The sequence below is a fragment of the Stegodyphus dumicola genome, chromosome 1 (genome assembly GCF_044657685.1).
Source record: "Stegodyphus dumicola isolate Sdum_Otavi_A_Nest chromosome 1, ASM4465768v1".
Classification (NCBI taxonomy): Eukaryota; Metazoa; Arthropoda; class Arachnida; order Araneae; family Eresidae; genus Stegodyphus; species Stegodyphus dumicola.
This window is the reverse complement of record NC_140768.1, coordinates 173,851,638-173,865,069: the sequence shown is the minus strand read 5'-3', so window position 1 is coordinate 173,865,069 and position 13,432 is coordinate 173,851,638. Positions and strand designations below refer to the sequence as shown.

General features: G+C 32.0%; 1 protein-coding gene across 1 annotated transcript in view; it reads left to right on the top strand.

Annotated features, from left to right (window-relative positions):
• The window catches only part of LOC118189821 (neural-cadherin-like), a 1,221,277-nt gene that overhangs the window by 62,001 nt on the left and 1,145,844 nt on the right, over nucleotides 1-13,432 (top strand). The window contains exon 2 of the mRNA XM_085823084.1: nucleotides 8,119-9,532. Within this exon, the coding sequence (XP_085679210.1) occupies nucleotides 8,224-9,532 (1,309 nt within the window). The 5' untranslated portion in view covers nucleotides 8,119-8,223. The remainder of the gene's footprint in view (nucleotides 1-8,118; nucleotides 9,533-13,432) is intronic.

The following is a 13,432-nucleotide window of genomic DNA, read 5'->3' as shown; positions in this document are numbered from 1 at the left end:
GCAATTGAAATTTTGTTATTCATGATTTAATTCAAGTCCCCGTTAAACATTTTTAACAATTTACATTCAAGTTACTTCAAAACATCTTTCGAAATAGAACTTACTGAATATGGATTCACTCTTTTCAGATAATTCTACTATAATTAATCTTAGGAGATAATATAATGATTATTCTTTAGTAAATAAATTATTATTAACTTACTTTGCAGCAATTGCGCAAGTAGTAGAATAACTCGATTTCGCACTAAGTGAATTTAAGATCATACAACATTTGATATATTAGAACAATGCTATATATAAATCTAATACATATCCTGAGTTGTGCCTTCGAGGCATGAAAAACACAAATTGAATTTCGTCAATCGGCCCAGTAGAACTGGAGATATAGAACTGCCCCCTTCCTTTTTTTTCCAGTGTACAATATACATACGTTATTATAGATTACAATTACAATAGCCGGTTTATTTAAAATCCGTAGAATTTTCTTCGGTAGGTTTAACGGGTTCACAACTAAGAATAACAATAAATATATTTATATCGTGTTTTGTGAAAGGAATTTTTATTTCCACCCAGTCTACAATTTATTCGTTAAAAATACGTGCATTTTCATAGCTCCGTTTTTTAAATTTTTTTTTTTATTATTTTCTTTAATGCAACATATTATAGCATTCAAATTGTTCCTCCTTACTTTTTTTTAACTGAGATTTCCTTTTCCTTCTCCCCCTTTTAGTATTCTTTTTTAATAAGAAAAATAAATTCTCAGCGGTGGAAAATGAATTCTAAAGATATGTTCATTTAAAAATTATTTTGCGACATTGCTATTGAACTGAATTTTATGGCTTAATTGCAAACAACATGATATTTAATAAATAAAGGTAACACACAAAACGTTAAAAAAACGCCCCTTTGGACGTAATTTAAAATCTGAAACCTTTGAGATTTTTTTTTAAACTGAAACATTTCTTTTTTTTTTTTTTTTTTTTTTTTTTTTTTTTTTTTTTGCTTAATTTTTTTTTTATGCATCGTTTTAAATTTATTAGAGTTTTTGAATAGAACATGTGGCAACAAATAGATAATTCTTAAGATGATATAAATTTTGTGCATTCTGAGTTAAGAAATGAATGAAATATAACGTTGTTAAGGGAACGTAGGGCCAGAGTGTCGCAATGGTAAACAAATATAGTGAATTTTAAAACGTGCATTTATTTTGTTGTGGTTTATGCTCTATCGACGCAGTAGATTTAATTCAACCCAATAAGTTATATGTAAAGCAAGAAAAAATGCGTATAACTTAATATTCCGTACAAGGAAGGCATGTGGTGTACACATCAAATTTTTTATTATTATGCTTAGTCTTATTTTTTAAATCACTGCTGTAATACAAAAGTAAAAAGTTGCTTTGAAAACAAAAGGGAATGACTATAATCTGTGTCGAAACAAAAACAAAAAAAGTTAAATGAAAAATTAAATTTCCTCGTTTGCATTTCACTAAAAGCATTTCGATTACAGAAAACGAAAACAAATCAGTTCTGTGGATATCTGAAATAAATGAAGTCCCAACCAGACTGCCGTGTGAAAGTCTATCGCAAATGTTTAATTTTTATATACCTATGCATGAGGATATGCGTAGCTTACAGAAAATGTACGTAGATGGAAATGACTTGATTTATGAGTTTTCACCATTACTGGAAAAATAATGAGAAAACTACATTACTCCGTCATTATTTTAATCGATTCACTGGTAAACATTGCATTTAATGCATGTCTTAACTAATTGAATTTGGATGCAAATTTATTTTACAGCCCCTGGGAATTGTGTGTTTTCAGTGCATTTGGCCATTTTATCCAACTACATCGTAGCGTCTTTAAAAAGCGGTTATATTTAAAAAGTAATTACTGAACGTGATATAATTTATTGCAGATAGGATTATTTTTAATTTTTGCTTCAGGTAATTAACGTTAAGTTATTATACATTTATTCTCATTGTCATGAAGATTTTTATCTAATATGCTACAGATATAACATTTAATTTATATTTGCTTTCCAAAGAATTTTATTAAATATTGGTTTAAATAGGAAATTATTAAATGCCTGTCTCGAGAAGATATTTTCATTCAAGAAATGATAGGTTTCTAGTTCTATATTTCTGTACATACATCCAATCTAGTTACTTATGTTTTAATGTTAAGTTTAAAATATTTTAGATAACTAATTTCAGTAAAACTTCTCCAGTTGTTTTATCAATAAATGATTGCAAAAGTTTAACATGATATATTAAGTAAACAATTAAAAAAGGACGCACAAAACACGAACATTATAAAGTTGTGCTATGGTCCCCTAATATCAGCGCCATATGCCTCACACTAATTATTTTATTAATGGCTGGTATGCCTAGGTCACGTTAACGGAATTAAAGAACGTCACTGAGGTGGACACAATAGTTTATAGGAAACCACGCTACTACTATGTAAGGTATTTCTCCTTCCTTCATAGAATGCTTTCGTGGTGTAGTGGTCAGCACTGTCGGCGAGTATTATAGAAGTCCGTGGTTCCAGTCGCGGCGAGGATATTGCTCCTTATTCACGTTTCCTGCTTCAGAAAAAAAATCTTAATTGCTCTACAGTGGCGCCCGAACTAAAAAAAGGTGCTAGGATGATGATTCTTCACCACAGATTTTATTTCTTTTTCTTTCATAGTGTATCTCAACTATGTTTTATTTTTGTTTAGTTGGTTGCTTTCCGCACTTGTTAATAATTTAAAATAAACAGTGTTTAATTTTCCATATTTCCTTCACTTAACATATAAGTTATTTTCTCCCTCCTTTCTGCATGCCTTCGTGATGTACCATTAGCACACTCGGCGCGTATTCGATAGGTTCGAGTTCCGGAGAGGACATTGCTCATTTTTCATGTCTTTTCCTTCAAAAAAACCTAACCACTCTACAAACAAATCTCAATTGTTTCTCATATTTTTGAAAAAATAGATAAACAGTTTTCTCCCTTATCTGTTACTTTATTTACAAAAGCCTTATATTTAACTTTTCTTCTTACATTCCCCTTTTCTGTGTTTCTTTTCACTTTCATATCTTTTTAATCTTACGCACTTCCGTGCTTTAAGTTGATGGACGGATCATTAGCTCTTCCGTGCAACTAACTTTCTCTAGTACTTAAGTTGAGAATTAATACAGAGAAAACAATTTCTTAAATACTTTCTTCCTGTTTCTTTTCTCTTTGATATGTTTCTTTCTCCCCTCCTCCTGTTTTTCTTTCTGTTTTCCCTAATATCATTTAGCATCATTTTATGTACTTATGTTATGTTGATTTCTGGTGTTTGATAAATGAAGTGGTTAAATCAGTTCTTGCTTTGGTTTATATGCAAGCAACTTCTTTGTCGTTCTTTCTCAGTGAATTACGGACAATTCGCTATGAAGTATAAAAAATGTGAAATAAAGAAGCTACTGTTTACAGTGTAAGATATAGAAGCTATGTAACAAATAATATTTAGCATAATGTTAATTTCTGTATAAAATATAAAAGTTAATATAAATGTGAAAAAAAATGGGCGAAGAGCTTATCAAAAATTCTTCAAATAGAAATGAGTTAAAAATAAAAGCCAGATATGTATGAATGTGGTAGAGTTAGTAAAGTAAGCGAGAAATCCGTACGTGCATATTACGAGTCAAATAAGCGACGAATCCGCATGTACAGTGATTTTAAGACGTCTTGCCACGCCTGTAATCGATTTTGAATATTTTTCTGAGAATTGAATATCGTAACTAATAAAATGCATCATAGTTTTCTTCATTATTCTTCCGATTAGTCATCAAACTGACTGTATGCTACTTTTTCAGCCATAGTCTACTAGAAAAGAAAATATCAGTTTGGCCAGAATATATACCTCACCGCCGCCCACTCAGGATAGCGGGTTAACGATGCTAACTGCCATACCGAATGTCCTGTGTTCGAATCCCAGAAAAGGCATGGATGTTTGTAAATGCATACTGTCAGTGCAGCAACGGGCACTCTAGATATGCGGCGAGCCGAAAGTTCTTTCGAAAGTATAAAATTTTTAAAAGCAAAGTAGCAACATACGATCAGAATTTCCGATGCGGTGCCATCCGAAATTATTCTTTCTCTTTTTTTTTTTTTTTTCAGTCTTTCTCAGTTCATCATATCAGTGTTCAGTTTTCTTAGTAAGATGGCTTGCAAAACTTTTTAAACTTTTTTTGTCTTATTATTAAAGTTTCGTGTGTTAACTTTATTCATTAAATATCACGTTCTTCGCACTTACGCCACATAAAATTCAATTCAACAGGAAAATATTTAAAAACAGCGTATCTATAGAATTCCCGACAGAGTGTTAAAGACTGAAATACATATATTTATATTCGCTATATTATTGCTTTAAAAACTAGCCGCTGGTGCAGCCAGCAGCCTAAAATAATTATCATAAAAAAGAAAAAGTATATAATGATTTTAATCAGTCCAGCTAGTGTAATTCCATAAAAATATTAAATATTTCTAATTAGACACCTCATGATTTTAATACATGTGTATTTAAAACAATCACATTAATATGTCGGAAAAAAATTCTTAAGAATTGTGTTTATTGCTTTTAAATCGATTAGTTTATTACTCATCAACATTCTAAGTAAAATAAGGAAGTATCTTAGACCTTACTGAATGGCAATACGATAGCGCGTGGAAGATACAAGTATTTTGTTTCCAACCTCTACAACACATTGCTTTCATAGAGGCGAGTTTGTCAATTAAAACTGAAAGATAAATATACATTTTTCCGAATAAAAACAGTCTCGCGCTGGAGATAAAAATGTTTCATTTCCAACAGTGTTGCCACTGCTCGCTTTGAAATCGTCGATTGCTGATCAAAAGTTAATTAAATTTTTACAAAATATGAAATGGATAATAATTTCGAAATTTAAAATTCCCATTTTTAAGTGCACATATTCAGGTGGAGTACTACTTTATTCAAAATTTGATGGCTCTAAATATCGTCGGTTTTTTTTCACAGTTCAAGGAACATACAAAGATGCAGATCCTTCTTATTTAATTTTTCTAAAAATAATAATACAGGGCGATAACTTTTGTTAGCAACAGTTTGAAAAATGAATCAGCAATCTAATCAACCGTTACATTTTTTTTTCGAATGGCAACATTCTCCCGCGCAGGAAATACAAATGCTTTATTTTTTAAATGTTGCCACTGCTTTATATTAAATTTTCATTACATTATTATATTATATTAAGCGTTAGCTAAATCTTATATTAACCAAATGTAAATAAATTGTGAGAAATAAGAAAAGAATTAAAAGCTTCAAAGTTTAGCTCAGGACCAGCGTAATTCTCAATTCATAACGTAATTGTCATAAATATAATTATTAACTTATAATATGCGTAACAATTTCTTTTTTGTTTACTGTCGAAAAGAAGAGTAAGCCCTCTCCCCCCCTTTTTTTTGTTGTTAATTACTCAGTTTGATGATCTCTTCAACAAATTCTTAATTTGTTTCGATTAGTGGAACTGCAAGTAAGTACTTCGAAATGTTGTACTCTTTCGAAGGCAATTTCCTTGTACGAAGTAAAAAGGAAGTATTGTAATCGCGAAACGTTTCAGGCAGTATATTTCAACGAAAATACCCATTTTGAACGCTATCGAATGCAATTTAACGATGTTTTTGCGTGATATCTGTACGTAAGGACAGAATAAAAGACTCGTTTCCTCCAAAAAAAAAAAAAAAATAATATATATATATATATATATATATAAAACTGCTTTAAAATTAATTCTGAAAAGAATGTTTCGTGGCGTCTGTACGAACGTATGTACATACGTGCGTACGTACGTATCTAGCATAACTCAAAAACGAGTAGCCTCAGAACGTTGAAATTTTGTATATAGGACTGCTATAACATGTAGATGTGCACCTCGTATTTTGGTTGCAATCGGCCGCACAAAACGTACATAAATATATTTATTTATATATATCCACTCTGTTACCCGGCTCAGTGATCTCAGTTTCTTTACTCGTATATGTTTGTAAATTGTACATTTTTTGCTTTAAAAATGATTGAATTATGTTGTTTTTATCTTCCGGTTAAGGTTTTTATGCCTTTAGTAAATCTGTATGCAATATTTTTAGAAATATCAACAATTTTAAAGTTGTTAAGTGCACTAAGCCTTTTTTTTTATGGCGGCCATGGATTGTTTACATTTGAAACAGCAGACTAGTGGATTTATTGCCAATCTAGAGAAACGTAGCTTCGCAACAATAAAGATAACTCCTTCATTTATTATTGCCAATTAAATCATGCTTAATCCTTTCTGGAATTTTTTCGAGGAAATAAGTGTTTAAGATTTACTTTGTAATTTTTAATATAGATATTTTGAGTTTTTTATGTATTTGTGCCTTCTCGCGAAGTGAGAACTGAATTAACTGAATGAGAAATACTCAATCGTCTGTGAAAAACTGTTTCTTTTTTGTTTTGTTTGCTTAATTTTTATACATCTTTCCAGCTTTATTATAGTATTTGAATAGAACATGTGGCAACGAGTATATAATTCTATTCTTTAAATGATATAAATTTTGTGCATTATGAGTTATAATATGAACGAAATATAATACTGTTAAGTGAATCTAGCGCCAGAGTGTTGCTATGGTAAACAAATATTAGAGTGAATTTTAAAGAATGCATTTATTCTATTGTGGTTTATGCGCTGTCGGCGAAGTAGTTTTTATTCAATCCAATAAGTTTAAATGAAATGCAAGAAAAAATGCATATAATATTTCGTACAAGGAAGTCATGTGGTGTACACATCAGATTTTTTAATATCAATCTCAACCTACCTTCAAAGTAACATCTTCGTTGGCTTCATGTGTACTTCAATTTAAAGCTATTAAAACAATAAGATAGTAAACCCTAGCTGTCTTTTATCAAATTTGTGTACAGCCAGGATGCATCCCATATTTTTTTCTTAGTTTTGTCTCTTTATTTGTCTTATACCGGTTTGTTTATATGAATATCGAAAACATACGACGGTTATCTCTTAACAAAAAAAAAAAAAAAAAAAAAAAAAAAAAGATGCCTTTTGGAAGATTTTATATCAGAAATTGACTTGTATTTACTCTGCACATGAGGAAATCTCTGAAAATATTCACTCAGCCAGCCCGTTTCTCGGGCTTTAAACAAATATTCAGATACTTAAGATACAATAACACGCCGAACAAATACTAATTCAGAAGTCAAACAACGAAAATCAGCGTTTTCAAATTTTCACAGGTCTAGTTTCGATGGTTTTACCTAACCACCATTCTCAGCTGCAAAAGCGCAAATGAACGAGATAGGATAAAATGATTAAATAAGATAAGAAAGCCTGGACAGGAGATAAGCTAGTGGCGCCATCTGTTGACGAAACCAGAACTCTAAAACATAATTTCTTTAAAGGCCAAAGGTAAAGATGGATTGGAATTAGGATCATAAACAAGAACAGAAAGATTTTTTTGAATGTGAAATTCCTCCAGAAAATCAAGTTCTCCAATGGAAGATGTTTTTTTGAATAATTTTGGCAGCAGAAAAATTGAAACGATCCTAATTCCAATTCATCTTTGCCTTTGGCCTTTAAAGAAATTATGTTTTAATTCTGGTTTCATCAACAGATAGCGCCACTAGCCTATCTCCTGTCCAGGCTTTCTTATCTTACCTAATCATTTTATCCTATCTCGTTCATTTGCGCTTTTGTAGCTGAGGATGGTGGTTCGCTAAAACCATCGAAACTAGTCCTGCGAAAATTTGAAAACGCTGATTTTTGTTGTTTGATTTCTGAATTAGTATTCAGATACTAGTTTTATGCGTCCTTACCCACTTGTCTTATAGCAATTGTGAGGGATACTCCTCATTATAGAACTCACAAATATTTTTTTTTTTTGCATGTTATTTTGTTATTTTTTATAAATATTCCTCATTCGTTCAATCTAATATCTTTCTCGGATACTTTTTCAGTGTATCTTATTCCCTTTGATGGCTTACATAATTTAAAAGCCATTTAAATAAAAATGAAATGTTTCATTGAAAATTATTCTAAAAACAGTTTTTCCTTTCAGGTGAAGATAAATAGTGACTGGATTCAGAAAGTCCTCGGCTAGTAGAGAGAAAAGAAATTTCATGTAAAGTTCCAAGGATACGTTGCTGCCTCGGGAGTGGCTGTGATGGAGTCAACTAGACTCATGAGTTTCTTGGTGACTCTATTTTGCACTGCTACACTTTCTTTCTTTGCCTCACCAATCAGGTGCACGGGAGCTGCCGACGTTGTACGGGTGGCCGTCCCACATGACGCATATCCAGGCTATGGTATCACCAAGCTGGAATACTGGGGTCAAGCATTTAGCCTCCTAGATAATGAGTTCTCGTGCTTATTTGCTGTCATGAATGATGGCCTACTGATGCCAACAACGGATCTCAGTCATCTAGTCAACTCTCCTCCGCTCACGCTGGTCGTGAAGGAAGAAGCGGAAAATGGCACCAAAGAACAGATGGTGGTGGTGCATGTGGTTGACCGTAACCGACTTGTAAGGTTCTCCCAAGATAGTTACAGCGGGCATGTTTTGGAGAACGAACCGGTTGGCACAGTGGTCGATGGATTGGACCGCGTTTTTGCTACCTCCGATCCTCATCATCCTATAATCTACACTTTCGTGTCCGGGAATGAGGATGATGCATTTAGCATCGTTCAACCAGTCAACAATTTATCCACCGCCATTGTCATCCGCACTAATCGAGTCCTCGACCGTGAGCGGCAAGAGGTTTATGACTTGATCATTCGTGCCACGGATGTAGAAGAAGCAAACAGCGCAGATGCTCGTTTGACTATTGCTGTAGATAATGTCAACGACAATGCCCCTGTTCCAGACAGGACAGTTTACGAGTTTCGCATTCCTGAGGATCTCGAATTATATTCGATTGTGGGCAATGTCAGTGCTTATGATGCAGACGGAGACAGACCAGTGTACCACTTGGTATCGAGACATCCTGTTTTTGCTATCATACCTAAAACAGGACAGTTACTACTGATAGCCACTCCTGAATTGAAAACGTATAAGCTTAGCATTCGTACACAGGATACCGCGAAACCTCCTAGGATCAGCGCTCCTTTCTCGGTGTATATAGAAGTCTACAGTGAGGAAATACTGCTAGAGAATGAAGTGGAAATTTCTTCTTCTCTAAATGATTCTTCGCCACTGGAGACGAATGAGATATTCCTTATTCGTCAAAGGAGAAGCGTGAGACCGACCAAGAGTTACGAGTACAAAGAAACGGACGGGAGTAAACCAGGGAAAGTGATGTTTCAGTTGGATAAGAAGCATCCACAGGAGACATACAAAATTGAAAACCCCATCAAGTGGGTTGAAGTGGATGCATCTGGTGATGTGAAAGTCAAAGAACCGTGGGACTACGAACAACTTGGAAAAGAGAAAACGATAGATTTCTGGGTTTTTGTCACCGGACCCAACATAAATGGTAAGTCCGATTTTCTTTTAAATTTTTTTCAGTATTACCATTTAATTAAAATTTTTGTATTCTTGTGAACATGACTGGTTTTTAGTAGGCATGATTGAGTACTTTTTATTTGTATGAGGGTAGCATTTATAATCATAGAAAATTTCGATAAGTGCCCTATTCTTTTTATTGTCGTGTGTACATGCCTCAAGGATATTGCGAAAAGGATTTAAAGATTATTTTCAATCCTGGCATCTAAAGATTTACTAACTACGGCGATTTCCGCCAAACTGATGTGGGGAATTTGTTGTGAAGAAACATATTGTCTTGAATTAGTTCCTTAAAAAATTCAATAATGATATTTTAAATATGTGTATATTTTAATATTTCTGTCTAAAATAAACTATACAAAATGTTCCAACGTAACATCCCAAAAGACATTTTAAAATTTTAAGTTATTGTGCTTTGCTTTTGAAATGCATTTCATGGAACTAATGTAAAAAATGGTGTTTGAAATTATATACATTAGTTTCTGTCATTTAAAAAATTGCTCGATTATTTGGCTAAAAGTCGTTTTACGACTTGATTAGACAGTTTTATATATCAATTGTGTATATTTTTAACAGCTGTACCTATATCTAAAACCTTACTGGGACACGATACTGGGAATTAAATATACCCAGTATCGTGTTCCAGAATTACAGCCATTTTATTGCCTTAAATTGTCTGACAAAACACGTAAAAAAATGGGTTTTGAATTTAAACATCTTGCTTCGTCGCAAACAGCAAGAAAATTAACTCTGCATTGGAAGACGAGACAAAACTCTTATTGGATATTTTATTTTCCATTGATAACAATATTCTGATATCAAAACTAATTTCATGGTCTTGAAAAGTTAATAAAAAAGTGATACAAAATTCCATTTTAAATTCCGTTAATGAATATCAGTTTAGTTATATTTGTAATTTTTATATTTGGTTTCTTTGATTAATCATAACAATTTATTCTTAATATAATTTATTCTTTATATATGTATTTGCTTTTAAAGGCAATTTGTGTAATAAATTCATTTTTAGAACAGTATATCTTTTCCGTAATATCATATATTAAATTTTAAAAATCTGAAGCAAAATTGTAGGATGTCGTCCCAAACAAAACAGTAAATGTGTGTATTTAATAATGGCAAAGCACACTAGGGCTATCTGCCTAAGGGGAAGGATGTCTTCGTGGAGGACTTTCTAAGGGAAACTGGCTCGTATACACGTTACACATGGGGAAAACCACGAAAACACCCATGCAGCCAGCCCGTTCGCGGGATTCGAACCTCGGACCGAACTACCAGTGTTCAGCAACTTAACCGCTCGGCCGCTGGTGGGCCAAAACAGTAAATGAAAATTGAAATAATTTGTACATGTGTTGCATTTTTAAATCTATTTTATTTCTGCTGCATGTCACAATTTGTTATGTCGTTTAATTTTTTCTGTTATGAACTAAAATACTCTGGCAAAGAAAGAAATGGCACTTAATTATTCAGTTCGATATATTCCTAACTTCACACACAAAAGAAGTTCCAGATTCGCATCGCACTGTATATAAAGACACTGCTTTATGTATAAAATTCTTTAACAGAATAACGTATTTCAGAATTCAAAAATGATATATATATATATTCTTCATTGACATTGAGCCCCTTAATGCTTAATTTTAAATAGCTATTTCCTCTCTCTGCTTTAAAAATAGGAATCTTTTTCTACACGTCGTTATTTCAGGATTAATCCAGGTCATATGACTGACGTTAATAACGTTAGTGACGTTATTAATGTAAGTCGTTACAGCAGTATTAACTATCCAATCAAAATGCATTGAGAAACAAAACTAACTCAGTCTGAATTAAGATTTCAACCTGAACATGGCTTCACTTGCTTTCTACACTTGGCCTAACTGCACTGCTGCTTTCTGCTGTCTTCTTACTGCAAAGCTATAAAAATGTAAATATTTTGAATTAGGCACAAGTAGTCTTCAAAAATGTTTGTGGCGGCAACATGTTTATTGAAATAAAAATGAAGATTTGATCTGTCTCGGCCTCCAGTTTCCTATTTATTATGGATCACCAATCTACATTCTATGCTAGCTACGTTTTTACGCCATAAATTTTCCTACAACATCTGTACTTCTAAGTTTGCTTTCGTTACTGAAAGTGTCTGCTTTATTACATAGTATAGTATAAATTAAATAGTTTTTGAATTATCTCCTTGAAAACGAAATTGTAAAATTTAATAAAAATAGTGAATAGTAATAAAATATTTAAGTAAAATTAATAAATGATCATTTTTATGAAAACATTCATTAAAGTTCAAGAACTGTATATTGAAAAGAAATAATTCATTAAAAGTAAAACTGAAATAATTATTGCTATGAATAGGAAATTAATTGACTTTTCAAGGATATAAAATCAGTTCGCGATAAAATCACAATAATTAATAAAAGCGAATGTATTTCGTCGTTTTGTTATGCAAGAGCTAAGCATAAAATCAAAAATGTCGAAAAATATATCATAGTTTAAATTAAGAATAAAACCTTATTAAAGATTTAGATATTCTTGGACAAGAAGATTATACCCCGACATATTTGTTACGCATACTTAATATAATTTCAGACAAAAGTTGCAAAACGAATTAATTCAAAAACAAAAGTAATATGAAAATAAATAAAAATGTAGCATCATTATAAGAATTAAAGTATTTTATATTAAAAAAGTGCATGAAAATGGCCAGAAATGTGAAGTACATTTAACTTACATGTTTGCTAAATTTAAGTGGGCAGCAATTCGACGTTCGCTGTATTAGAACACCTTGGAGATCAAGAGAGGAGGGTGTTGGAGAAGTGTTGAGTGTAAAAAAGGTAGCTTGTTAAAGGTTGTTTTAGGAAGGCGGGAAAAATTGACAGGTGTTCGGGCTACCATAGCTGCTGGCGTGAAAAGTTTTGATTAAGCTAAATTGGCTTCAAACAGTAACAAACAAATAAAATTATTTTACTTCTGCCTAAAAGACATAGAAAAGCAAAAAAAAAATCTTTCTTGTATTGGGCTTCAAACAAATCTTAGAAAAGGAAATTGGCCCATAGATAATTCTTCAGAATGACACTGCGAATTGTCACAGTTCATACCTTACATAGATTCTCACCACCAACACATAGTTACAACTAACAAGTTAGACATCATTAATGAATCACAGATTAAAAAACTCATGAGCTTTGGTAGAAAATACAGACCAGTAAAGGTACATTAGCAGACGTTTTTGTATCAACAATATAGAAAATACCATCAACAAATTTACAGTTAAGTCTAGCTATCAATATAATTTACCTAATACAGCTTTTTGGAAGTGAAAGGACGAAATACTACAGCAAATAAAACGTAAGATGAATCAAATAAAATTTTACTGCAATTGAAATTGGCCTCACCTTCTTTCTAGTTTTAATGCTTTAAAACAACAATTTTCAATCACTAAAATAGATAAAGCAAATAATAAATATAAATTATTAGCATAGAGCTAGTGCAAGTTATAACTTATCATCTTACTAATGCTACAAAAACTTCAGTAATCAACAAAATTAAAGCTTTTTATAAAAGACTAAACATTTCTATAAACCAAGATGTAATAGATTTGCTAACCTTTACGTTCTTTCAAAGTTCCATAAAAAACCCACTAAAGTTTAGATTCACTGCGATTGGTACTAATAACTACAAGAAAAATGTAGATTATTTTTTATTGCAGATTTAAAACATTTGGAATTTAATATTCGCTACTATCCGCAGCGCAGCATAATTGTAATAAATACCATCAATCATCTATTACCGACCGGTTAATTACAAGATAGCTGATGCCTTCTCTTTCTTCGTAGAAAATGTTTCTTCATTA